General features: G+C 40.6%; 1 protein-coding gene across 1 annotated transcript in view; it reads right to left on the bottom strand.

The window, feature by feature from the left end:
- Positions 1–6750: 6750 nt before the first annotated feature.
- LOC117943335 (plexin-A2-like) overlaps positions 6751–20940 on the bottom strand; it is a 79743-nt gene continuing 65553 nt past the window's right edge. The window contains exons 22-32 of the mRNA XM_034869415.1: positions 20101–20369; positions 18452–18518; positions 17921–18067; positions 16753–16912; positions 14754–14857; positions 12630–12726; positions 11818–12017; positions 10672–10841; positions 10074–10286; positions 9030–9180; positions 6751–6947 (exon numbers count right to left, since the gene is read on the bottom strand). Coding sequence (XP_034725306.1) covers positions 6852–6947; positions 9030–9180; positions 10074–10286; positions 10672–10841; positions 11818–12017; positions 12630–12726; positions 14754–14857; positions 16753–16912; positions 17921–18067; positions 18452–18518; positions 20101–20369 — 1674 coding nt within the window. The 3' untranslated portion in view covers positions 6751–6851. The remainder of the gene's footprint in view (positions 6948–9029; positions 9181–10073; positions 10287–10671; positions 10842–11817; positions 12018–12629; positions 12727–14753; positions 14858–16752; positions 16913–17920; positions 18068–18451; positions 18519–20100; positions 20370–20940) is intronic.

Raw genomic sequence — 20940 nt, forward strand, 5'->3', positions numbered from 1 at the left:
CCCCCCCCCCCCCCCCCCCCACACACACACACACACACACACACACACACCCTCTCAGACAGCAGTTGTCCCTGACACATGCTAACCCTTTGCCTGCTTCCTACATCACATTTAATTTGTCAGCCTCTCACATGATCTTTCTCACTTTTACCCCATTTGTGCTCAAACTGACGTGACCAGTGAATGAATGAAGAATGCTAATTTCTGTCTCAGTCGACTGCTTCCAAGTCATGCTTGTGATAACATCTTTGGCCAGAAGATGGCTCCACTAGACTGGTGGACTGGTGCTGTCCAGATCAACCTACTGGACATTAAACCCTTCAGTTATTGCTTCACATTGTTTAATTTTGTGGAACTGAAAGCATTTCCACCAGCATATATTAAAAAAAGAAAAAAAAGATCCAGCCGTTAAGTGTTAGGTAGTGAGTAATGAAGTCCATTATGACCTGAGTCTGCAAATAACCACGTCGTTGCTAGTGGACAAAGGAGAAATTACTACAGCAAATTGGGGAAATAAAATGCCGTCATGGATTAGCTCAACGAATAAATCCTGAAACAAGTTGTTGCAGATAGAGGCTGAGCTGTGGTGATTTTACTGACTTATGCCATACTGTCATCAGGGATTTATTTGGTATGTGGGGTTTGGACAGCTGTCTTTTGTCCTTGGCAAGAACAAACATATCAGGGCCTGTTTGATTGTGTGCACTCTGATAATGCAGTCAGCATTTAATGCAAGCAGCAGGAGAACGATGCTAGCAGACCTCAACAGCCTAGAGGCTGCCTTCCAGGCTGGAGTGTACGTTATTGAAGGGAAAAACAAATGACGCATTTGTATCTGTGTCCACTGAAAGTTTCTTCCCATCTGAAAAGAACCACAGCCCATAAGAAAAAGCATCTGTGTACTGTATATAAAAGGATGCAGGTTTACGTGTGTGGAGCACGCAATCTTGCATGATGCACTCCAAAAAAATAACCATTGGCTCGGAGTTTCTGCAAAAACAGATCATTATATATTCAGTTGATATATAATGTGGGGCTATTTTATCGTGTTTAAGGGCTGAAACAAATTATTATTTCTTTTAATTAATCTTTGTATTCAGAATGCTTGTTTTACCGACAGCCATTCAGTTTATTAACCTACATGACAAAGGAAGGCATGAGACATTTGAGAGGAAGAAACCACAGAATATTTAGAATATTTGGTATTTTGCTTAAAAGATTAACAAAACGATTATTGGAAGGGCTGTTTCTCTTCCAAACGGTTCAAAATCCAAACATTATAATCACATACAATAGAAAAAAAGCGGTGAATTTTGATAATCTTAAATAATTGTATCTTTATTTTCTATTAATGTCCATCAATTGAATACACGTCGCCATTGTATTACCAAAGTCCCTTTTACATACAGTATGCACTGCAAACCTGAACTAGTCTAGGCTTTACTGGGTGGAGCTGTGTGAGAATGGCTGAATCTGCCAGCTCCGTAGTACAAAGTCTGTGTAATCTCCGACTGGGCCTAAAGTGTGAGGATTCACAGCAAGCGAGTGGGCGAGTGATGATGTTTCATGTGGCTCACGCAAACCTGGAAGAAAACAAACTTCTGTCAATAAACGCCAAAATCCTCAGACAAATTCAAGGAACAGCAAGATACTCGTTTTTTTTTTGGACCAAATTACGACCGACCCTGTGGCGTGGTGTAATCTGCGTCAGGGACATTGTCCGCCTTTCATAAGTGAAACCATCTTTACAGTAGCCTAGATGGCGGTAAACTCGGCACGCCCCTAGTTTTAAGAAGCAGGCAGGAGTAGCTAAGCTATGTGGGCAGTTGCAACAGCAAAAACATATTTTATGACAGACCCACCTAAAAAAAATACTAATATCCATTTAAGTGTATGCTTCACTTAGAATATTATTGGTGTTTTGAAGGGTTAGTTAGATCCACCAGAGTCACAAAATTAGACAACTAACCAATCAATGCAGCGGTAGACGAGCAACTCCAGTGTTATGAGAGGTAAAATGACTGTTTTTGTCAAAGGAGTCTGGTGGCTTTGAAGACAGATGGATGTGACGGATTCAAAGGGCTGTGTGACGGCAGTGTAAAGCGGTGAAAATATTCTAACTGTAGTGTAAATTTAAACATTGTTTTTTTTTAAAGTTTGGACAAAATCAGTTTTGCTGTTGCCCCTGTCCACAGCAGTACATTGGACTAGCCAGACCCTCCTCCGCGGTGTTGTGGAGGTAGGTCTGGCAAAGCAAAACTAATAATACACTGACTATGGTTTAAGTACCTCATACAAAAACACTTGAAAAAATCTGAACTATCCCTTTAAGGACATTGCAGCAGAGCCTTGTCCATTGACTATTAAAACAAACTCTGCTGGGTTGTTCAGGGTGCAAGGAGAAGCCTTTTTCCATTCAGCCTTCGTTCCACAGTTAGAGTCCACAGTTTGAATTATTCTACAAGATCTGCAGTCTGCGCGTCAGTTCCATTTCCTCCTAAATCCGATATTCTGCACCATGAGAAGATGAGGATCTGTTGTACCAGTGAATTCCCAGAAATAATACGTGTTGCACTGTTAGTTAACTGTGCATCACAATGTAGTGTCATCCATCCTGGTCCAAAGCATGATTGTCAGGGACTGATAGGAGAATAATGGGTCTCTAATGGCTGAAGTAGCTCCATAAACCTGTACAAACTAGACAGTCTATCAAGAAGATATCCTGTGGCACAGTCAGCTGTCAGTAGGTTCTAGTCCTAATGATTGTCGTGTGTGTGTGTATATGTGGTAAGTGAGGCGGAATTGCTTGCTGCTAACTGGAGGCACTCTGACAAGCAAAGAAAGAAGAGAGGAAAGACAAGGGGTTACAGCCTGATGGGTAGACATAGGACCCTTCGATGGGCTGATGACACCCCCACCTAGATCTGACAGGTATGGGTTGGGAGACCCTCCTCCTCCTCCTCCTCCTCCTCCTCCTCCTCCTCCTCCTCCTCCTCCTCCTCCTCCTCCTCCTCCTCCTCCTCCTCCTCCCACTCTGCTCTGCTTGCCCAGAACCCTGAGGGTTAAACATGAATAATGAATTCTGGCTCCTTATAGCAAGTGCTCAGGAGCCCCTATATGCTGCTCACATGCCACACCAAATACTGTCACAGCATGACGCCATTTAAACTAGTCTTCATTCAGAGAGGCCATTCACCACTTTTTTTTTTTTTTTTTTTAATGAAATCAAAAGGAAACTAGTTTTCTCCAGGATATTTCTTGGTTGTTTAATAAGCTCAACTCCTCTTTTTTAAATATCAAATGTGTTACTCTCGCCAGACTAGGTGTGTGTTAAACGGTACTGTGTGCTGCCTTGGTAAACCTCAGATTTCCATTGTATGATTGCAATTAACTGTTATCAGAATTAGAAAATAATTGGTTGTCTTTGACACATTTTAAAAGCACATTTCCCACAAAACCTATTACTTCTTACAAAACTTTAAAGAGAACATCTGACACTTTGGATGGATGGATGGGTGGATGCATGGATGGAGGGATGGATGCATGGATGGATGGATGGATGCATGGATGGATGGAGGGATGGATGCATGGATGGATGGATGCATGGATGGATGCATGGATGGATGGATGGATGGATGGATGGATTCCTTAATATACCACTATATGTACTTTTTGTTTTTTTTCATTTCTTAAGTACTCAAACAAGCTGAAAGTGATTTGTCCATCTGTGCTTCTTTAGTTGGCTAAAAACAGCCGTAGCAGTTTGCTGTGGAAGTGCAGAACTGTAAAGCATCCAACAGACTCACATGGACACAATAACACAATAACATTGCTAAACTTCTTCTAAATGTAAATTGTGTTTCATTTTCAAGATTTATACAGCCATTATACAATGTATACAATAATGTCCCAACGTTTCTGGTTAATTAATTAATAATTAATGTTATCATATTACATTCAACTGGGCATTCTAATTATTTCATTCCAAACAAAAATTCCCTTTTGAAAAAAAAAAAGACATCTGAAGTTCCTCATTTAGAACCGTTACTAAGATAAGGAGTAACAATAATGCACTTATGTTATGAAATATAGATAAGATTGTCATGATGTTGTAGTATACAGTGTTACTATTTTGTTAGATAATGAATTTCTCATGGTTACACAGCTGGAACACACCTTGTCTGTGGAGAAATCAACGGATCGCTAAAACAATTATGTTAATGTCTAAGTACAAAGCCGAACGATAGATGCACCGCTGGGATTTCGGTGGATCTCTGACATCATCGCGATGCCTTTAGAGCTCTTTCATTAAACCCAATAAGAGCTTAGCTGTCAATTTAGCTTGCAAGCGCTCCACTAACATAATAACAATAGATTATCCAGTTATGTGTGGCTGGGAAATGAGGTAATCTCTAACAGGGGCAGACATTTTGTCTGAAAAATACAATACCTAGAAATTTAGTGGCCATCATTAGTGACTGATGAGTCTTTGTAATCCTTTATATTGTTTTATATACTGCACTATTGTAAGTCAAAGCAGTCAGATATAGAAAATTACTTTCCACAGGAATTAAGCATTTTGACCACACAAGATTTGTATTGACTAGGGTCCTTTTATGATCTAACACCTGTAAATATGTAGAATTTTCCGAATTTGACATCACAACAAAAGAAACAAGGCGGAAATCATTTTCATCAGCTGCGCATTTAATGTATAACAACAGTACAAAGTCGATCTTTTTTGCTTGCAAAATAGGAGTGTTTTGTATGTACAATATTTATACAATAATATATAGTTTAAAAAACATGACAGTTTAAACGTCTGACAGTTTATTGCACAACACATTTATAAATTAGCATCATCAAACCACACATGAAACAGATGAGTTCTTTGTCATATTTCAAGAAACACTTAACAAAAAATGTAGTTATATTTTTTTTTATCTTGATCTTCTAGGTTAGCATGAATAAAGGTCCTGTGGGAAGTACATTAACCCCACTGATACTGAAATGGTAAGAAGAGAAGAGCGGCGGTCTGAAATGACACTGAGAGACGGTCGCCGTGACTTCCACACGGAGCGGTGAAACGGCCTCAAGCACAGACAGAAGTTCCTCTTTCTTTCAACAATGCAATGGGAAAAATACAAAACACCTGAATTAACGCGATGCCTCAGACGCACATTTTCATCACAAAAATCATTGTAAAGTTTAGATATGGCACTATATAAATACAGCAGCAAGGAGACAACAAGCGATCAGGTCAAATGTACAGATGAACGCAAAATGAAAACTATGCTGAGAGAACAGTCCGGAGTTAAAGCCAAGATAGCGCTGTGAAGCATCAAACAGACGTTTAATGAATGAACTTTACAAGGACCAACAAGTGATCCGAACACATGTATCAGTAATCATATATCCACTTTGTGGACAAAATATCAGGAACACCTGTTTTGTTCTGAGCCACAGACCCGCTCGCAGCACCCACAGCCCAAATGTCTCCAGGGTGAAAAATCCTTCCAGCTCGTTTCCTACGTTTAATTACCAGGTTACGTTTTTAAAGTGGATTTATTTGGGGGAAACCAGTAAGGCATCAAAGCCTTCATCTAAATCAATCTAACTAAATCTGACCAGATTACTTCCCAGAGACAGCAGGTGTTCTCAATATCTTGTACACTCGGTGCATTTCAAGTATCACGCTGAATGTAAACAATGACTGATGAGACAGGGAGGGTGGGGGAGCGGCGCTGTTGGCCCGGGTTTGGGTAATCGGATTCACGATCAGACTTATAGCCTCATTAATCACGCTTCCTGCTACAGTTCAATTTGGTCTCCACTTATCTTTGAATGGCTGAATTGGTGGTCTATAGATCATCACTGTACAACATTTCCTATCTTAAATGGGATCTTTTCCGTACAATGACATGTATTTTTAATAGCTTCTACAGGAGCGTTTAACATGAATTAAACATGAGACATATTATATTTGGCAAAAAAAGCCAGGGATTAGGTCTGGAAATATCTCTACAAGCATTTCAAATTTCAAGATAACGCCAGTGTCTTTAGTGTTTTCATTAGGAAAACACTGCTCCAAATGGGGATGTCAGTCCAAACCTGTGATATGTAGTGTGAATAAGTGTCCTTCATCTTTCACTTTATATCAAGTACTTTGAGTCTTGTCTTGACAAATGGGCCGTCCCAATGAAATAGCTCCTGTCTTTGTTGAGCTTCTCCAGTGACTTTTCAAGTTGAGTCATTCTTTATCAGGTGCTGTTCTCTTCAGAAATCCAGCCATGCCACACACACACACACGCACACACACACACACACACACACACACACACACACACACACACACACACACACACACACACACACACACACACACACACACACTTTGTATAAGCCACTACAAAGACAAACCATTACCGGACAGGAATGAATTGGCTGCAAATTCAGCAACCGTGATGGCCCCAATCCTCTGTCTGTCGCTCTTTATAGGAGCGTTTTAGAAATTAAGTGTTGACATTGGATTCAGTTCGTGCTTTGGGCAGATCTGTGTGCTGTGGTTTATGTATGTACATTTGTATGTGTGTATTTATGTGTGTGTGTAAATGTCTTTGTGTATGTATTTGTTTATACAGTAGGTCCATTAAGTCTCCAATGTTGTGTGTTTGTGTGTGAGAGAGAGAGAGAGAGACGTGTGTGTCTGATTGTATGTGTGATTGTACATGTGCATACAAAATGACATCTGAGTGCCACGTGTGTTGCCGATGGGTTTACAACTCCTCTGTTATTGTGTGTTTCTGTGTGTTTGTAGTGTGTGTGTGTATGTGTATATTTGTGCATGTGTCTCAGCTCTCTATAGACATGGCAGAGATGATCTGCTCCACTTTATACGCCAACTTCTGCTTCTGGGCCTGTTCATCCTGCTCCAGCGCCTCCATGATCTTAAACACACACACACAGAAACACACCAAAGGCCACAAACTGTGAAACCGAGGATATAAGGCATATCGCCGGACAGCTATAGGAATAATACAGCACATACACGTGATTGACTCAAACAAATAAACTACACACACACATATCTACAACAGCTTTCAATAGTAATTTTACTTGTGATGACTTAATATATTGTAAATGCATTTACATTTCTCAGTCATGTTTGCCGGTTCATTTGAATTAACCATCAGTGATTTGACTAAGAGTCCATTACATATTTTGAAACATTAGCAAAACATCTGTTATAACTTAAGCTTATTAAGCTAAAATATACTAACCATTTGCTCGTCCAGCCTCTCAGATGCAAGAATATCATTGTAAATAAAAAATATAAAACACCACCTTGGGCAGCGGGAAATTGTGATGTGCACTTTTCTGACATTTTATAGACCAAGACCCCTCATTGACTAACCGAAAATCATAAACATCTACACATAGACCAACTATGAAAATAGCCATGAATTTCAGCCCAATCTATTCGCCTTTAAAGAGTTTGTGGCGACCTCCAGTCCAGTTAACGTCTCACCTTGCTGCAGTGAGGTAGGAGTGTAGCTCAAGAGGGTAAGCATCTCCTCTCTAAGCGGAGCTCCTATGGAGCCATTTTAACGCTACGAAGCCATCACCTTCCGTTAGCGTCCCATTGGCCGCCATTCATTTTGACGTCACTTTGACAGTGAATAACTTTACATCTGAAGCATTTAAAGACTCTATTTGTCCATGGTTCATTTCTAAAGAAACACAACCGTTTTTAAAAGGCTACATTGCCTTTTAGCTCACAATATGGCTCCGTAGAAGACATTTTTTGTAAAAATAGGCTAACGATTATGTCATAACCACGCGACTTACTGTTGCATATTTGACAAATCACCATATTTTCAGTAGAAGATTGCAGACAGTTTTGACTTAGATCAACTGTTTAGGTTTAATTACTTATGTTAACTAGCACTTTAGTTAGCAGTAATTAGCCTGTGTCCATGTTATCTCCTTACATATACCTACGCTCTCTGTCTCTGCTGATTGGGAATGATTGAGATTTCTCTTGGCACAGCTACCAGAAGACTTACAACTTTCAGACAGGTTGCTCACGTCACATCTACGTCGTCAAGCTCAGTTGGAGGCTGCGCAGTAACACTCAGCACTCACCGCAATAGAGCTTCTAAAATCCTTCACTGGTCTCCGTCCAGAGCAACAGGATCTATTGGTCCATTTCTTTAACTGTCTATGGTGTAGCTACTTCATGACACCGTGATGTCGCAGTTGGGTGTGGTTACAGGTGAAACGAGCCTGAACATTTCAACCGGAGAGGGTGGCAAAACGCTACTTGTCAACCTGGTGTGAAGTAGGGTTGGTTATCGAAACGCGGTACCAATAGAGCACCGGTGCCGGTGTAAACCGTAGTAACAAGACCGAATAAGAACCAGTATTTCTGTGCCTGAATTTGCACTACACTTGATAGCATGTAACTTTAGCCTACCTTTAGCTAGCAGCTCGATTAAACAATATTGACACATAATAATATCGACACACAATAACCTCATAAAGTCGTTATGGCGGACTTGTTAGCAAACAGTTGCCTCTCTGCACACCCAAGAGACGCAGTGCAACATTGTCATTCATTAAAGTTCTGATAGAATAGTACACATGACTTTTTAATGTCTAATATTTTCTCTCCTTTTACCTCAGCCTCTACTAGCTCCTGAGAGAATTATCTGGTTGTTTAGTGGTTAAATGTTCCACTTTAGTCACCATTAGTCACGGACTTTGTCTGTTTGCTGTTTTGTGCTGAACAGCTAGCGTACAGAGAGTTTCTCAGACCTACGTGGGGTGTTATTTCAATGTGGACCACTATGAACGATAGCTTTGAAAGTACACTTTATTAGTCCTTTTTGTTAAAATAAAAATACCTGTTTTATCAAAACAGGTATTTTTATTTATTTTAAAAGAAATTGCTGCCTTCAGTCGGGTAAACACAGCAGCAGGACCTTTAGAGCACATTTCAGTGTTACAGTGTGTTGACTGAGCCTCACCTCTTGGCTGTACTTGCTGACGTAAGTGTAGATCTCATGGAGGGCACTGAGCATGTTGAACTCACTGGAGTGAAGGCGGGCCTGTTCAGCCAGATAGGCATTCATATCCTGATCACTGATGGCAGGCAGGCGGTTGATGTCAGCGTAGTACCTGCAAGAAGAGACACACACACACACACACACACACACACACACACACACACACACACACACACACACTCACTGTCAGAATCAAGGGCACAGTCATGCATACCAAAGCTTTTCTCCTCACCTGGATTTAGTCTGTTGTGAAAAGTCAAAAAATATCCAATATTACAGTCGTCAGGAAATCAGAGGCGTTTTGGCAGGAAAATAAGGAAACATGTCACTTATAGGTTCAGTCATTTAGTCACAGTGGTTCAAACCACACCAGCACACTGTTTTTTATATAGAAATGCACAGCCGTATATGACTGTACTTATGAATATTTTCACTTGATTACACATTCATTCTGTCACTCCCAACCCTATTAGAGCTGCATGATTAATTGGGACACAATTTGCATTTATAACTCTATGCAATCCCATTTATACATGAGGATTCTGCCATAATAGCATGGAAATCTGTTGCATTTCATCCCTGCATAAACTAAGGATGAGACTAAGGCCAAATGTGTGAGAGATTTGGAAAAGGAACATGGTAAAAGATAAAACTTCAATACAATAACAACAAATATGAGTCATAATTGAGAAAACCTCATGGATAAACAAGAATAAATAGATTAGATAATACATTAATCCCTCAGTTCTGACTAAATCTAGTAGTCAAAAAAGTACATGAATAGCAACCAATGTTCTGAGGTTGTCTCTGAACTGCATAGAAACACCAGAAAGAGTTAATACCCCAAAATACAGTATGATGCCAAACCAACACAGTGCATCATCATATATATATATATATATATATATATATACATGTGTATGTATATATATATATATATATATATATATATATATGAGATGATGATGCACACATGCGCACACACACACAAACACACATACACACCTTTCTACCCAGCTTTTGTAATGCGGTATGTCCTTGGCATAGAGTAGTTTGGTGGAGGGTGAGTCTTTGCCCAGACGGTGTTCAGAAGTTGAGCATGAGTCCATAAAGGTTTGGGCCACAACAGACAGGCAGGCGTCCGTGATGCTGCTTTTATGGATGTCAAACACAAACTGGGGATTCTTGATCACATTTACCCAGAAGCGCAGGGGCAGGCTGCAGATAATAAGAGGAGAGAGACAGACAGATCTTACACACTTACAAAATAAAATGATTACTTTGTGTACAAGATGTTCTTTTCAGATGTTTTTCTGACCAATCCTATATAGACGTCAAAGTTAATTTTAGCCATGAGAATAAGATAAAGTTGGATTCTTCAAAAAGCAGCATAAAACTGAAAGATTAAGATAAATTGGGTAAGGGTGCACCCTGGTATCAAGGTTTCAATAATTCAGAAGTGTTCACGGGCCCCCAAGCTTTGACTCTTTGTAAGTAATGAGTAAAAGTTCTATAGAAAAGTACTGCAAGGAGTTAAAAGTGCGATGTCTCTACAGTCGCATTAAAGGTAAAAAGTTCCTTCCCCTCTCTCTCTCTCTCTCACCAGTTGCTCTTCCAGGTGTGACGTACGTCCATGTCATGGATGCCGTGCCTGTCGGCCTGCTCGTCCAGGAAGTCAAACATATATTTGATTGCTAGAGGCAGGGCGGTGCCCCGACACACGGTGCTGAACAGGGTCTCAAACAGATCGTCCACAAACTTCTGCAGTGTGCCCTGTAGAAAAGAGTGTTAGACTTGAGATTACTGATTTTAATGTTTACTCTAAATCCAAAGTGCTAAGTGTACTACTGCGTGAAAAGTGTAGCTTAAGGTAAAAAAAATTGGCACGTATCCAAAAATAATTCTTAATTCTAACTGAACACTGCGCCATTATGTTTTGGTTTTAGGGATGTTTGTGATGTTTAGTGGTGTAACGGACCATAGTTGATCCGTGGTCCGTACAGACCCAATCTAGCACTTGGTCACTGCTGTCGTTGGAAAACCAACATAGACGGGACCAAATGGTGCATATACTTAATGTGTTTTATATCAGAAATGGGTGATTATGGGCAATGTGGTCATTGACTTTGCATCAGCCTCTTTGTTTTGGTTTTACTGGCTGTTTATTGGCTGTTCAGGTTAACCCTCTTGTTGACCCCCTCTTAACAAAGTCTGTATCGGAAATATGGCATTTTTAACCCTCATGTTGTCCTCAGGTCAAAGTTGACCCATTTTCAGTTTTTTCATCACAAAAACTGGGCGTTCGAAATAAGTTGAAAACGTCAACATATGAAATATCAAATAATTTTGAAAAAAAACTGCACTGAAAAAGTGAGAAAAATATCAGAAAAAGTGATAATAGTGTTGACGGGAAGACAACTCAAGAGTTAACTTGTAAACCTTGTGGTGCATTCAAAGTTATTGTAATATACCCTTTTCCCATCTATTTTTGTTGTTTAACATCAATTTGTTGGGGAAATAAGTTATTGTTAGAAGTGATTGTTATTACATTTTTAATAAATCATTTAAATCCCCCCCCTTTTTGTGCTGATTAAAAAGTTGATCCAATCCGTGACTTAAAACCGTGATCCGAAGCCGAACCATGAGTTTTGTGAAGCGTTGCATCCCTAGTGATGTTAACATCAAATAGAATCAATAAATAAACCCAACTCCAACATATTGTTACTATAATAACTGTAATATATTGCACCTTTGTTGCTAGTAGCCTTGTCAGGTAGATCTCAGACACCATCTTGCTGCCACGCTCGCCCTCTTTCTGGTCTCCGTGGTCGTGGTTCTTTACCAAGTGCCAAACTTTGACCCCGCTCTCCATGTCAGGGGTCAGCATGGGCACACGGGAGTGGGGGCTGTCCGGGCTGGTGGGTGTTGAGCGGAAGGGAACATCCACACCTAGATGGTCAAATGACAGATAGAAAGAAAATACAAATTCCCAAATTCTCTAGAATCCGTTTGTAAATAGACGCCCATAAAACACCAGTTTATCAGACAATGGAAAGTACGTCGCATTTGCTAGACGCATCTGGATTTAAGGCAGAGTGTGTATTTGCAATCTGAAAGTGAGCAGATTGGATGTGTGTGTTTAGAGTGTATGATAATTTGCTGCCATTATTTCATCCAGTGTCATAGTATTGATACAGCATGCATTCTTTTACTAAAGACATGTTTTCAAGCCGGGCTCTGGTCCTCACTGTCTGTCACTCTGTTTGGTTTGTCACTTTGTTTGCTGTGACATGTTTTTTTGATTTGCTTCTTTAAATCACTTTAAATCTTTTATGAAAGATCAGTGTGAGCTGATTTTGTAGGAATCTAAAGTGATCAAAAGTAGTGAGACCAGATAAATATGTTTGAAACCGGTATTGACTCTCTTTGTTGAATGTGCTGTACAACAGTACCTGCTAATGTGCTTTCCAACAGGCTGATCAGGGACAGCAACAGATGGTGCAACACGCCTGTGAGCTGGATGAATAGTAAGTGTGTTTGTCTTTCTTTAACAGTACTAACCGTATCTGCTGATGCTGCGTGGGAAGCTGGCTGAGGAAGGGATATTGAAAGAGGACATCTGTTTTTGCACCAAGGCCACCACACAGCGCTCGGACACCTGGAAGACAAAGGTAAAGAGGGTCTATTATTTTTCTGAATTGATGGCTTGCCGCTGTGGGGAAGAGGCAATCATTGCTTGAATATAAAATGTTGTTTGCGAATACAAATCAAGGACCAGGGATTTGTAAAATTATAATTCAGAGGTGTTGAATAGTCTTCCATGGGCAGTTGAGTCACATGACTTACAATAGCCTTTAGTTCAGAAAAAAATTCTATTAAAATTGACAGTTGTTAACATCTTCCATCATCTCTAGCTAGATAGAAATACAGATATCGCGACATTTATCAAAACAGCTTCAACTACCAAACACAGTAGGTCCAAGCCTTTCAATACAGTATCTACTGTCTATTGATCATGGATTTGCTCAGAATACACCTAACTGGAATAAAGTAGGGTTTATCACTGCAAAAATAAGACATCTTTTTCACACCAATATAATTATCTTGGGTGAAGTTCAAATGCAGTCAAGGGGAAGGAATCCAAACTGGGTTTAACACATAATAAAGCTGAAAGTACATATGCTGTGAGATTTTCTTTTTTTAAAATAACAGAGCAGGTCGAGGTACTATACTGTATAAATACTATGAAGGTATCAACCCTAGAGATGGTCCGATACTATTTCTTTGCTTCCTGATACCGATTCTGATACCAGAACTTGACCGGTACCGAATACTGATCCAGGACCAGTGAGTCATATACTATAATGTTTTAACAACTGTATACTACTATCTCTGTATGGATGTGACTGATTTCTATCATTGTTGTCGGTCTGGCTCAGGTTAAACTCTTTGTGAAACATAAACAAACACAAACAATGATCGCCACAGACATTTTTTACTCCAGTTTGATGGTCAGTTATAAGGGAAAAAGAACATAAATAAACTACTTTAACGTGGACTTCTTTAGGGCTTTATTGCATGTTATCGGATCGGTGCATAAACTCCAGTACTTCCCAGTACCAATACCAGCGTTTTAGACAGTATCGGTACCGATACAAGTACCTCTAATCAAAACGCTCAATCCACAGCCGGTACTCAGAACCTGTGGCTTTAAACGGCGCACCCGGACATCTGTTTTATTAGACTAAAGTGTGCTACACTGAAATAGTGGCTACACTTCCAAAACCCAAAGTTGATGGTCAAGGGAAACATTTGACTGATAACGGAAAAGGATGACTCATCTGAGGCTGGTGACCTGTGTTGTATGAGCTGAAAAAAATGTTGTGAAAGACACAAGCACACAAGTGCATGTAGAGTTGTGTGCTTGTTGACCGGGGGGGAGAGCTGGATGATGTGAATATGAATGAGTTACGCTCTGTCCTTCATCAACAATGTCTGCTGTGACGCCCTTGAGAAACTGGATAATCAGTTGTTTTTTGTAAAAGGTTGAACGATTTGTTAGATTTGTAAGACTGGAATGGCTCTGAGGGACGCTGCAGGTCAGTCGGGGGGGGGGGGTTGAGAGAAAATCAGTCTATGTAATACTACAACTACTAAAATGCTGCACGACCTTCCTGGTTTTTGCATTAAATACAAATTGTCCTGGCCATTCAAACTGACAACTGTTAACATTTCGCGCTATTATTTTAACAATAAACAGGTTATTATTGTTAATAAGATTGCAGGACAGTGAGGATATAGTCATATAATACAGGAGACGTGTGCAGAGCTATAAGTAAATCACACATGAAGATGCTCATAGTCTTTCTTATTAGTTTCAGTCATTTCTCTAACTAACATGCCTAGCATTTGCTAGTACCAACTTCCTAAACATATTTTCTGCTTTGCTGTTTTTTTTAAACAAAATTGTAAATTGAATGTCTTTGGATTCTTATAAATTACTTGGACAACAGGAGCAATGTCACCTTTGGCTCTGGGAAATTGTGATGGGCATTGTTCACTCTTTTCAGTTTGTTGTAGACAAAACAATTGATCTATTTATCAAGAAGATAATCAGCAGATTTCATTGGTGATACAATCTAGTAAAATAGTATAGTAAACCTAGTATTAATATTATTAACAGACCTGGTAGTGCATGAGTGTGTTGAGTCTCTTCCAGTCACTCTCTATCTTAGTGGTGATGTCCTCATCCTGCAGGACCACACGGGCTGTTCTGCCCTGCCGCCACTCTGAAAGAAAATACAATCAACAGTGAACGGATGACACAAGTCATTTTGGGGAGTGTGCTCTGTGTTAGTTTGTTGTCTGAAACTCTGTAAGTTGTCAAGCCAAGCAGCCAAAGTGTCACTAAGACAACTTCCTGTATATTTCCTCTTGACATTTGAAGTTGTTGTGATTCTAGGAACAAAGCACAGTGTCTTCACAGAGATTAAAGCTGCCCAAAGCAACAAGGAGAAGCTGATCCTCTCCAAATCCCTAACCTCTAAAAGCCCCTTAAGGAGTACAACTACAAACCCAGGGCAGTATCAGCCACTAACTACCTACCCTATTTACTGCCTTTGAAGGTGCGTGTCAGCTGGATTTGTGCCAAGTCATTCAGTACTGGATGACATATTGTGGGCGTAAGCCTAAGTGTAGGTGAGCTGTCAGTGAGGTTTAATGTCAGTGTTGTTGAGTGATGCTCTGGCTAAGGCTGTAAACAGGTTTGGGGAGGAGGTTTTCTTCCCGAAACCAATTTTTGAGCTCTTTGCTGATGGCTTATAGCCTGGATGCCAGCAGAATGTGAGCCCGCCGACAAAATTTGAGGTCGGGAACTTCGGTCTGGACATGAGCCGTTGTGGAGCAACTATGCTTGAACAAGAGCTGCTAGGACCAATCAAATTGTCAGGGCGGGCATTATACAATGATGGACAGATGAGCAACAGTAACGTATTGATGAACGCGAGCAGACCTGCAGGACATGTCGCCCTGCACTGCGCAGGCTCATATGACGGTTCTCCGGAGGTCCTGCTGTAATAATGAATATAGCTAATGGTTGCAATTCACCATGTGTTCTATTACTGCATCCATGGTATTATCTTATGATACATCCAAGGGATCTATGTATGCTGTAAAGCCTGTGACGTGGATGTAACGTCATTAGCGTTTTCCAAACTGTTGGGGCTATCGACTAGTAGCTATCATCAGCAGTAGCTAGATGTTGAGTTCTGTCAACAGCTATGCAGCGTTCATTGTACGTCACATACTCTTTTGCTCTGATTGGTTGTAGGTCTGTCCACTTGAGTGCAGAGGCATTTTTGTTCCTGGTTCGGTTGAAACACGCCCCATAATCTCAACCCAATGGAGCAGTATTAGACTCATATTCTGACTAGAATCGGAGTATTACAACGTCAGGCTAGAGGGCATACATCTTCAGTCAAACAACTCATAATTCCCTGACACACCTTATTCTTCCATCCTGTCATTATTCCAGCAAATCATGTGCCATGGCTCCTGTCTCTTATATGCAAGACAATTAGCATTATGAAATGAGTAGGGCTCGGCACTGAACTTTGATAGGTCTAGGCACCAATCGAATTGCCCCCATATATCAAGTATCAAAAAATGCCTTGTCATTCTTTACCAAATTCCAATACCTAAGGAGTAATGCTCAATGACAGCGAGCCAATAAGCATGCAGTATACTTCTACCAAGATCTAAAAATGCTGGTGATTGGCTGTCTGCATGTTGTAAAGGCATTCAGGAAAACTCTACCTTAAGCACAGAGACAGGGCTCAATTGTCTGCGCGTTGTTGTGTTTTGACAGGCTTTACTACAGAGGTGTAAAGAAGCCGAACAATTAAAATAACGTTTGGCTTCATGATGTGTAATGTAATTTGTTTTTGATGAAATGGATTCTATAAAGGACAAATACAAATATAGTATATCATAATAATTATATATACTGTGTATGTTTGAGTGTATATACCGTGTGTATATGTATTCATGTATATATATATGTATATGTATACATATGTGAATATATATGTGTATGTGCGTATATGATATATGTGTTTATAATATAACGATTTGAATGATACCCAGCTCTAAAAATGAGTCTTTCACAGTAGGATTGCAGCCTTACCGAGATCCATGTCTGCAGCACGTGGTCGCTGTGAGCATGGCATGTTCTTATACACCGCATCCAGGATCTTTTCCTTTACCTGAGTAATGGTGTCACAGTTGAGCACCTTGACAGGGATTTCTGGGCTATTCTCATTGTCTGGGTTTACACAGCTCAGCGTCTGGGGATCCGGGATAGAGAAAGAGGGAGAGGGGAGGGGGTAGGGGGAAGTAAAAGAAAGAGAGGCAAAAAGAAAGGTGTTGCCTTTTATTTCATGCTCCTCAACAAACTGTCCTGGTGGAGCGTATCTTGGCCAGAAATGTAATTTCACACCTCCAGGATGTGGCTGTGCAGCTCCAGCAGGAGCATTAAACAAGTAATGAGACTCAGACTCTCAGACTCACCGACATGGATATCAGAAAGGTGTCATCCTGTCGCTGGCTGTCTCTGTGTTGGAGCAAAAGCCTGAGGGGGAAGTTATTCTGACAGGCTGGATGAGGAATTCAGCTAAAAGAGAGGGGCTTGTTGTGTATACAGGTGGGCCACTTGTATACACAACAAGATCTCTACAACAAGGTCTCTACATGAGACATGTTAAATGTAATGTATGTACCTTCCATTTCATTATTTCTCTGCTAATTTGGACAGCCTTGACAAAGTTCTCTCTGCCTAGAAAACCTTAAACCCATATGTTTGAGATGTTGAGGAAAAAGCATGATCCTCCTTGCATGTTATGCCCTTCCATTTATGCTAGGAGAGGATACACATGTGTCTTCCTCCTCTACAAACCAACAGTTGGAGTTAGCTGTGAACCGAGAGTTGTCTTGATGAATGCAGACGGCCATGCTTTTACGCAAATAAGAAAATGGAGCTGGGGTTAAACTCACAGCTAATTGAATGGCTGCGTCAACGTTGTTAGCTCCTATTTTCTCAATTTGTTTTGAAGAAACTTTGTCTTGATCTCCTTAAGCCTGATGAGATGGACATCTGGCTATGCAAGATTATTTGTCTGTCTGTCACGCTGTCACGTTATTGAAACTCCCCAAATATTTAAACCATGCATACAATTACTTTCACAACACATGCCACATTTCTGTGGATCTGTCAAGGCTCTTTGCCAAGAGTCATACAAAGATGAACACAGACAATATTTGGGACTATTTTTTTTGTTAATGTCTTTATGACTCACCAGCGTCTTATACTCAATCTGCTGTCGAATGAGTTTGTCCTCACTGAGGGAATAGCGTGCCTCTCCAGTGATGGAGTCTATGGGTCCCTTCTCCATTTGCTGTTTGATGGCACAGAACAGCATGAAGAGAGGCTCGCCAGCACACTCCTTTGTTTTGGAAGGGAACCCAGGGATTAGAGTGAAAGGTGGGAGAGAGGAAAATAAGAAATAGGAAAGAAGGGAAGGCAAGGACAGAGATCTGTATTCATCAGCACAGACAACAATACTTAGTAACTAGAGCATGACACCTCAAACATGATAACACAGAGCTTTCTCAAGCTGGAGATAAGTTTCACCCCACAGGTAACGATTATCCCTCCACAATGTCCATAAAACTAATCAATACCGCACCATTAAAATGACAGCTACAACAAAACTTACACAGCAGTCTATTTCAAAGTCAATGCATAGAAATTTAAGAAGCATTCTCATAGTACACCCTTTAGAATGTTACATTGACACCTATAGCGATAAGGTGGGAGTTCATTTTACCTTGAGAAATTTGTGTAGCAAGAAGGCAAACCAATTTGTCAGCATCTTCTCCGCCACCGACTCTGTTCTGAAAGGCAAGAAGAAAGCACACTCATTTGTTAGCAAGAGGCGTCCACAGAGAGCCGGAGTGCTCTGATTATTCTTTTATAATTTAAGATGTAGAAGAGGCTGACATTGTTGGATCCCAAAAAAACTTGACAGAGTTTATAGAGAAACACCGTCCCTACTCAGACGCTCTGTCTCAAAGGACACTTACTCTGATATACTGTAAGTTGAGTGCTGTTAGTGCAGAGAACATATTTGGGTCATGACATGATTGTGCAGACACAACTTAGATGTCCACTTCAAGTCCTTTTTACAGTTTTTTACTCGCTGTGTCGGCACTTTGCTACTTTTAGATTTCATGGTTTACTGTAGCAAATCCTTTAAATCATGTAACAGAACCGTTAAATGGTGTGTAAGCTCTTTCTAATTAAAATGTAATCCAAAGCCTGCAGTTTCATGGCCACATGTCTCTCTCCATGCCTAACGTTCTGTCACTTGTTTTTGGTCCTTACCTGCATTTCAAACCTAACCTGTATTGACCTGGATGTTGACGGCATCTCATTAAGGGTTTCAGCAAGAGCAGCATGTTAGGGCTAACAAGTTCTTGTTGTACTGGCTCCCATGTGAACTCATCCATATATTTAATGAGTGTGCTTGAGATTGAGAGAGCCCTCTTTTTCATTAAAGCAAGAAAAAATAAGGTGGAGGAAAGGATGAGAGGTGAGAGATGGAGGACGAGAGGTGACGGGGGAAGAAACGTGAGCTACAGCTGAATGTTTCATGAGTGGCACACAGAAGATAAGTCAGACTGACAACAACTGTGCCGCGGCTGCACTCACTCTTCCCCATTAGGCTCTCTTCCACTGCCTGTCCCTCCCACTCTCTATCACTATTACCTCTCCTGTCTTTCACCTGTCTGCTCAGGCACGCTGTTTCTCAGACTCATAGCGGCTGTTTTACACCGCTCCACAAAGCAAAGCTGAACAGAGGTGGGCTTTTCTTCACTGGCCTACTTACTCATCCATCAGAAGTGCCCTAACTAGGCTGAAAAGAACAGTGCACATAGGAATTATCCATGCCAAAAGATAAGCAGCACTGAATAGAACTGGTCAGCTTTGTGAAAGAGAAGGCCTCCAGTTTAAGTCCTATGCCCACAGTAGAAAATATGGACAGAGAAAGTGAGAAAGAAATTGTCAGGTTTGATTTCAAGTCCAATTTTGGTACCTGAAATTTACAAGGAAATGTTTGTGCGAGGTACAAACTTCTTACTAATAATATGCTTAATGTGCTTACCTTCCAAGTGAGTGTTACTTAAAAAAACGTGAGCGGATTCTTAGCAACTGCAACTAAGATGCATAGATGCCAGAGATGGGGACTCAAGTTTGAGACTTGAGTAGAGACTTGAAACTTGATTTGCACTCTGGCTCAGAGATTTGAGTCTTGACTTGGACTCTAGCTCATAGACTATTGAGTGTCTCTGCTTGATGCCTATACCTAAGCTTCCTGAGTGACATAACTTGAACACTTTTGTTGATGAATCTAACACCAAGTCATTTTTTCCAAACGTATACACATAACACAACCATGTGGAACTACAGATTTACCTGCGGAGGAGTAGTTTGGGGTGGTTCTTGCTCTCCAGGTTGCGCTCTATAAGATCTGAGAGCAGGTGTTTGAGGATGTCTGTGGCATACTCCAGCCGCCCCTGCAGAGCGGTCATGATGAGCGAGGCGATGTAGCCGCGGTCCCGCATGGAGAATGAGCGCTGCAGCTCCAGTGTGCGGATGAATGTCAGCAGGAACACCTTGTTATTCACCAGCTGAGCAAACTGCTTCAAGGCTTTTTCCACATTCGCCTGTCCGCTCCCCGCCACCTATACGCATCATGCGCACAAAGATGCACACGCTGATTAGACAATGCTCACTCAGGGTTGGAAAAGTCATAACATAGATGGAGGAACATAAAGTCTGAATGAATCGTTTCAAAGCATAAGGGGAAAAACAGAACCACTGGTGTGGCTACATGTTTAGGGCTAACACATCCATCCCCACCACGATACAATTTGTTGATTGCTTCTAAGTTCATTAAGATGTTTATCAAGAAAACACACAAACCATGCATATGCCTAATACTTCTGCAACAAATGTAGGTCCTGTTATTTTGATCAGTCAGGATACAATCAGAAACCTTTTTAAAATCATTGTAACCACAACAACAACTTGATTAAACCAACTATTGGCAAGTGGCAAGCCCAGTCTAATTCACCTAAGAATTTGTTCTACACTTAATGAAAAGGTCATTAAGAGTCATCAGAGTTTCTTTAAAATTAGTTATGTAGTGCTACAGAAATAAACTATTAAAATGTAAAAACAATCTCAGCCGTGTCAAAGATCCTTTTAAAGCCAGGTCCTCTTGAGTTTGAGACAAGATGTGATCCATAGGGA

The sequence above is a fragment of the Etheostoma cragini genome, chromosome 4, assembly GCF_013103735.1.
Source record: "Etheostoma cragini isolate CJK2018 chromosome 4, CSU_Ecrag_1.0, whole genome shotgun sequence".
In the NCBI taxonomy this organism is placed as follows: Eukaryota; Metazoa; Chordata; class Actinopteri; order Perciformes; family Percidae; genus Etheostoma; species Etheostoma cragini.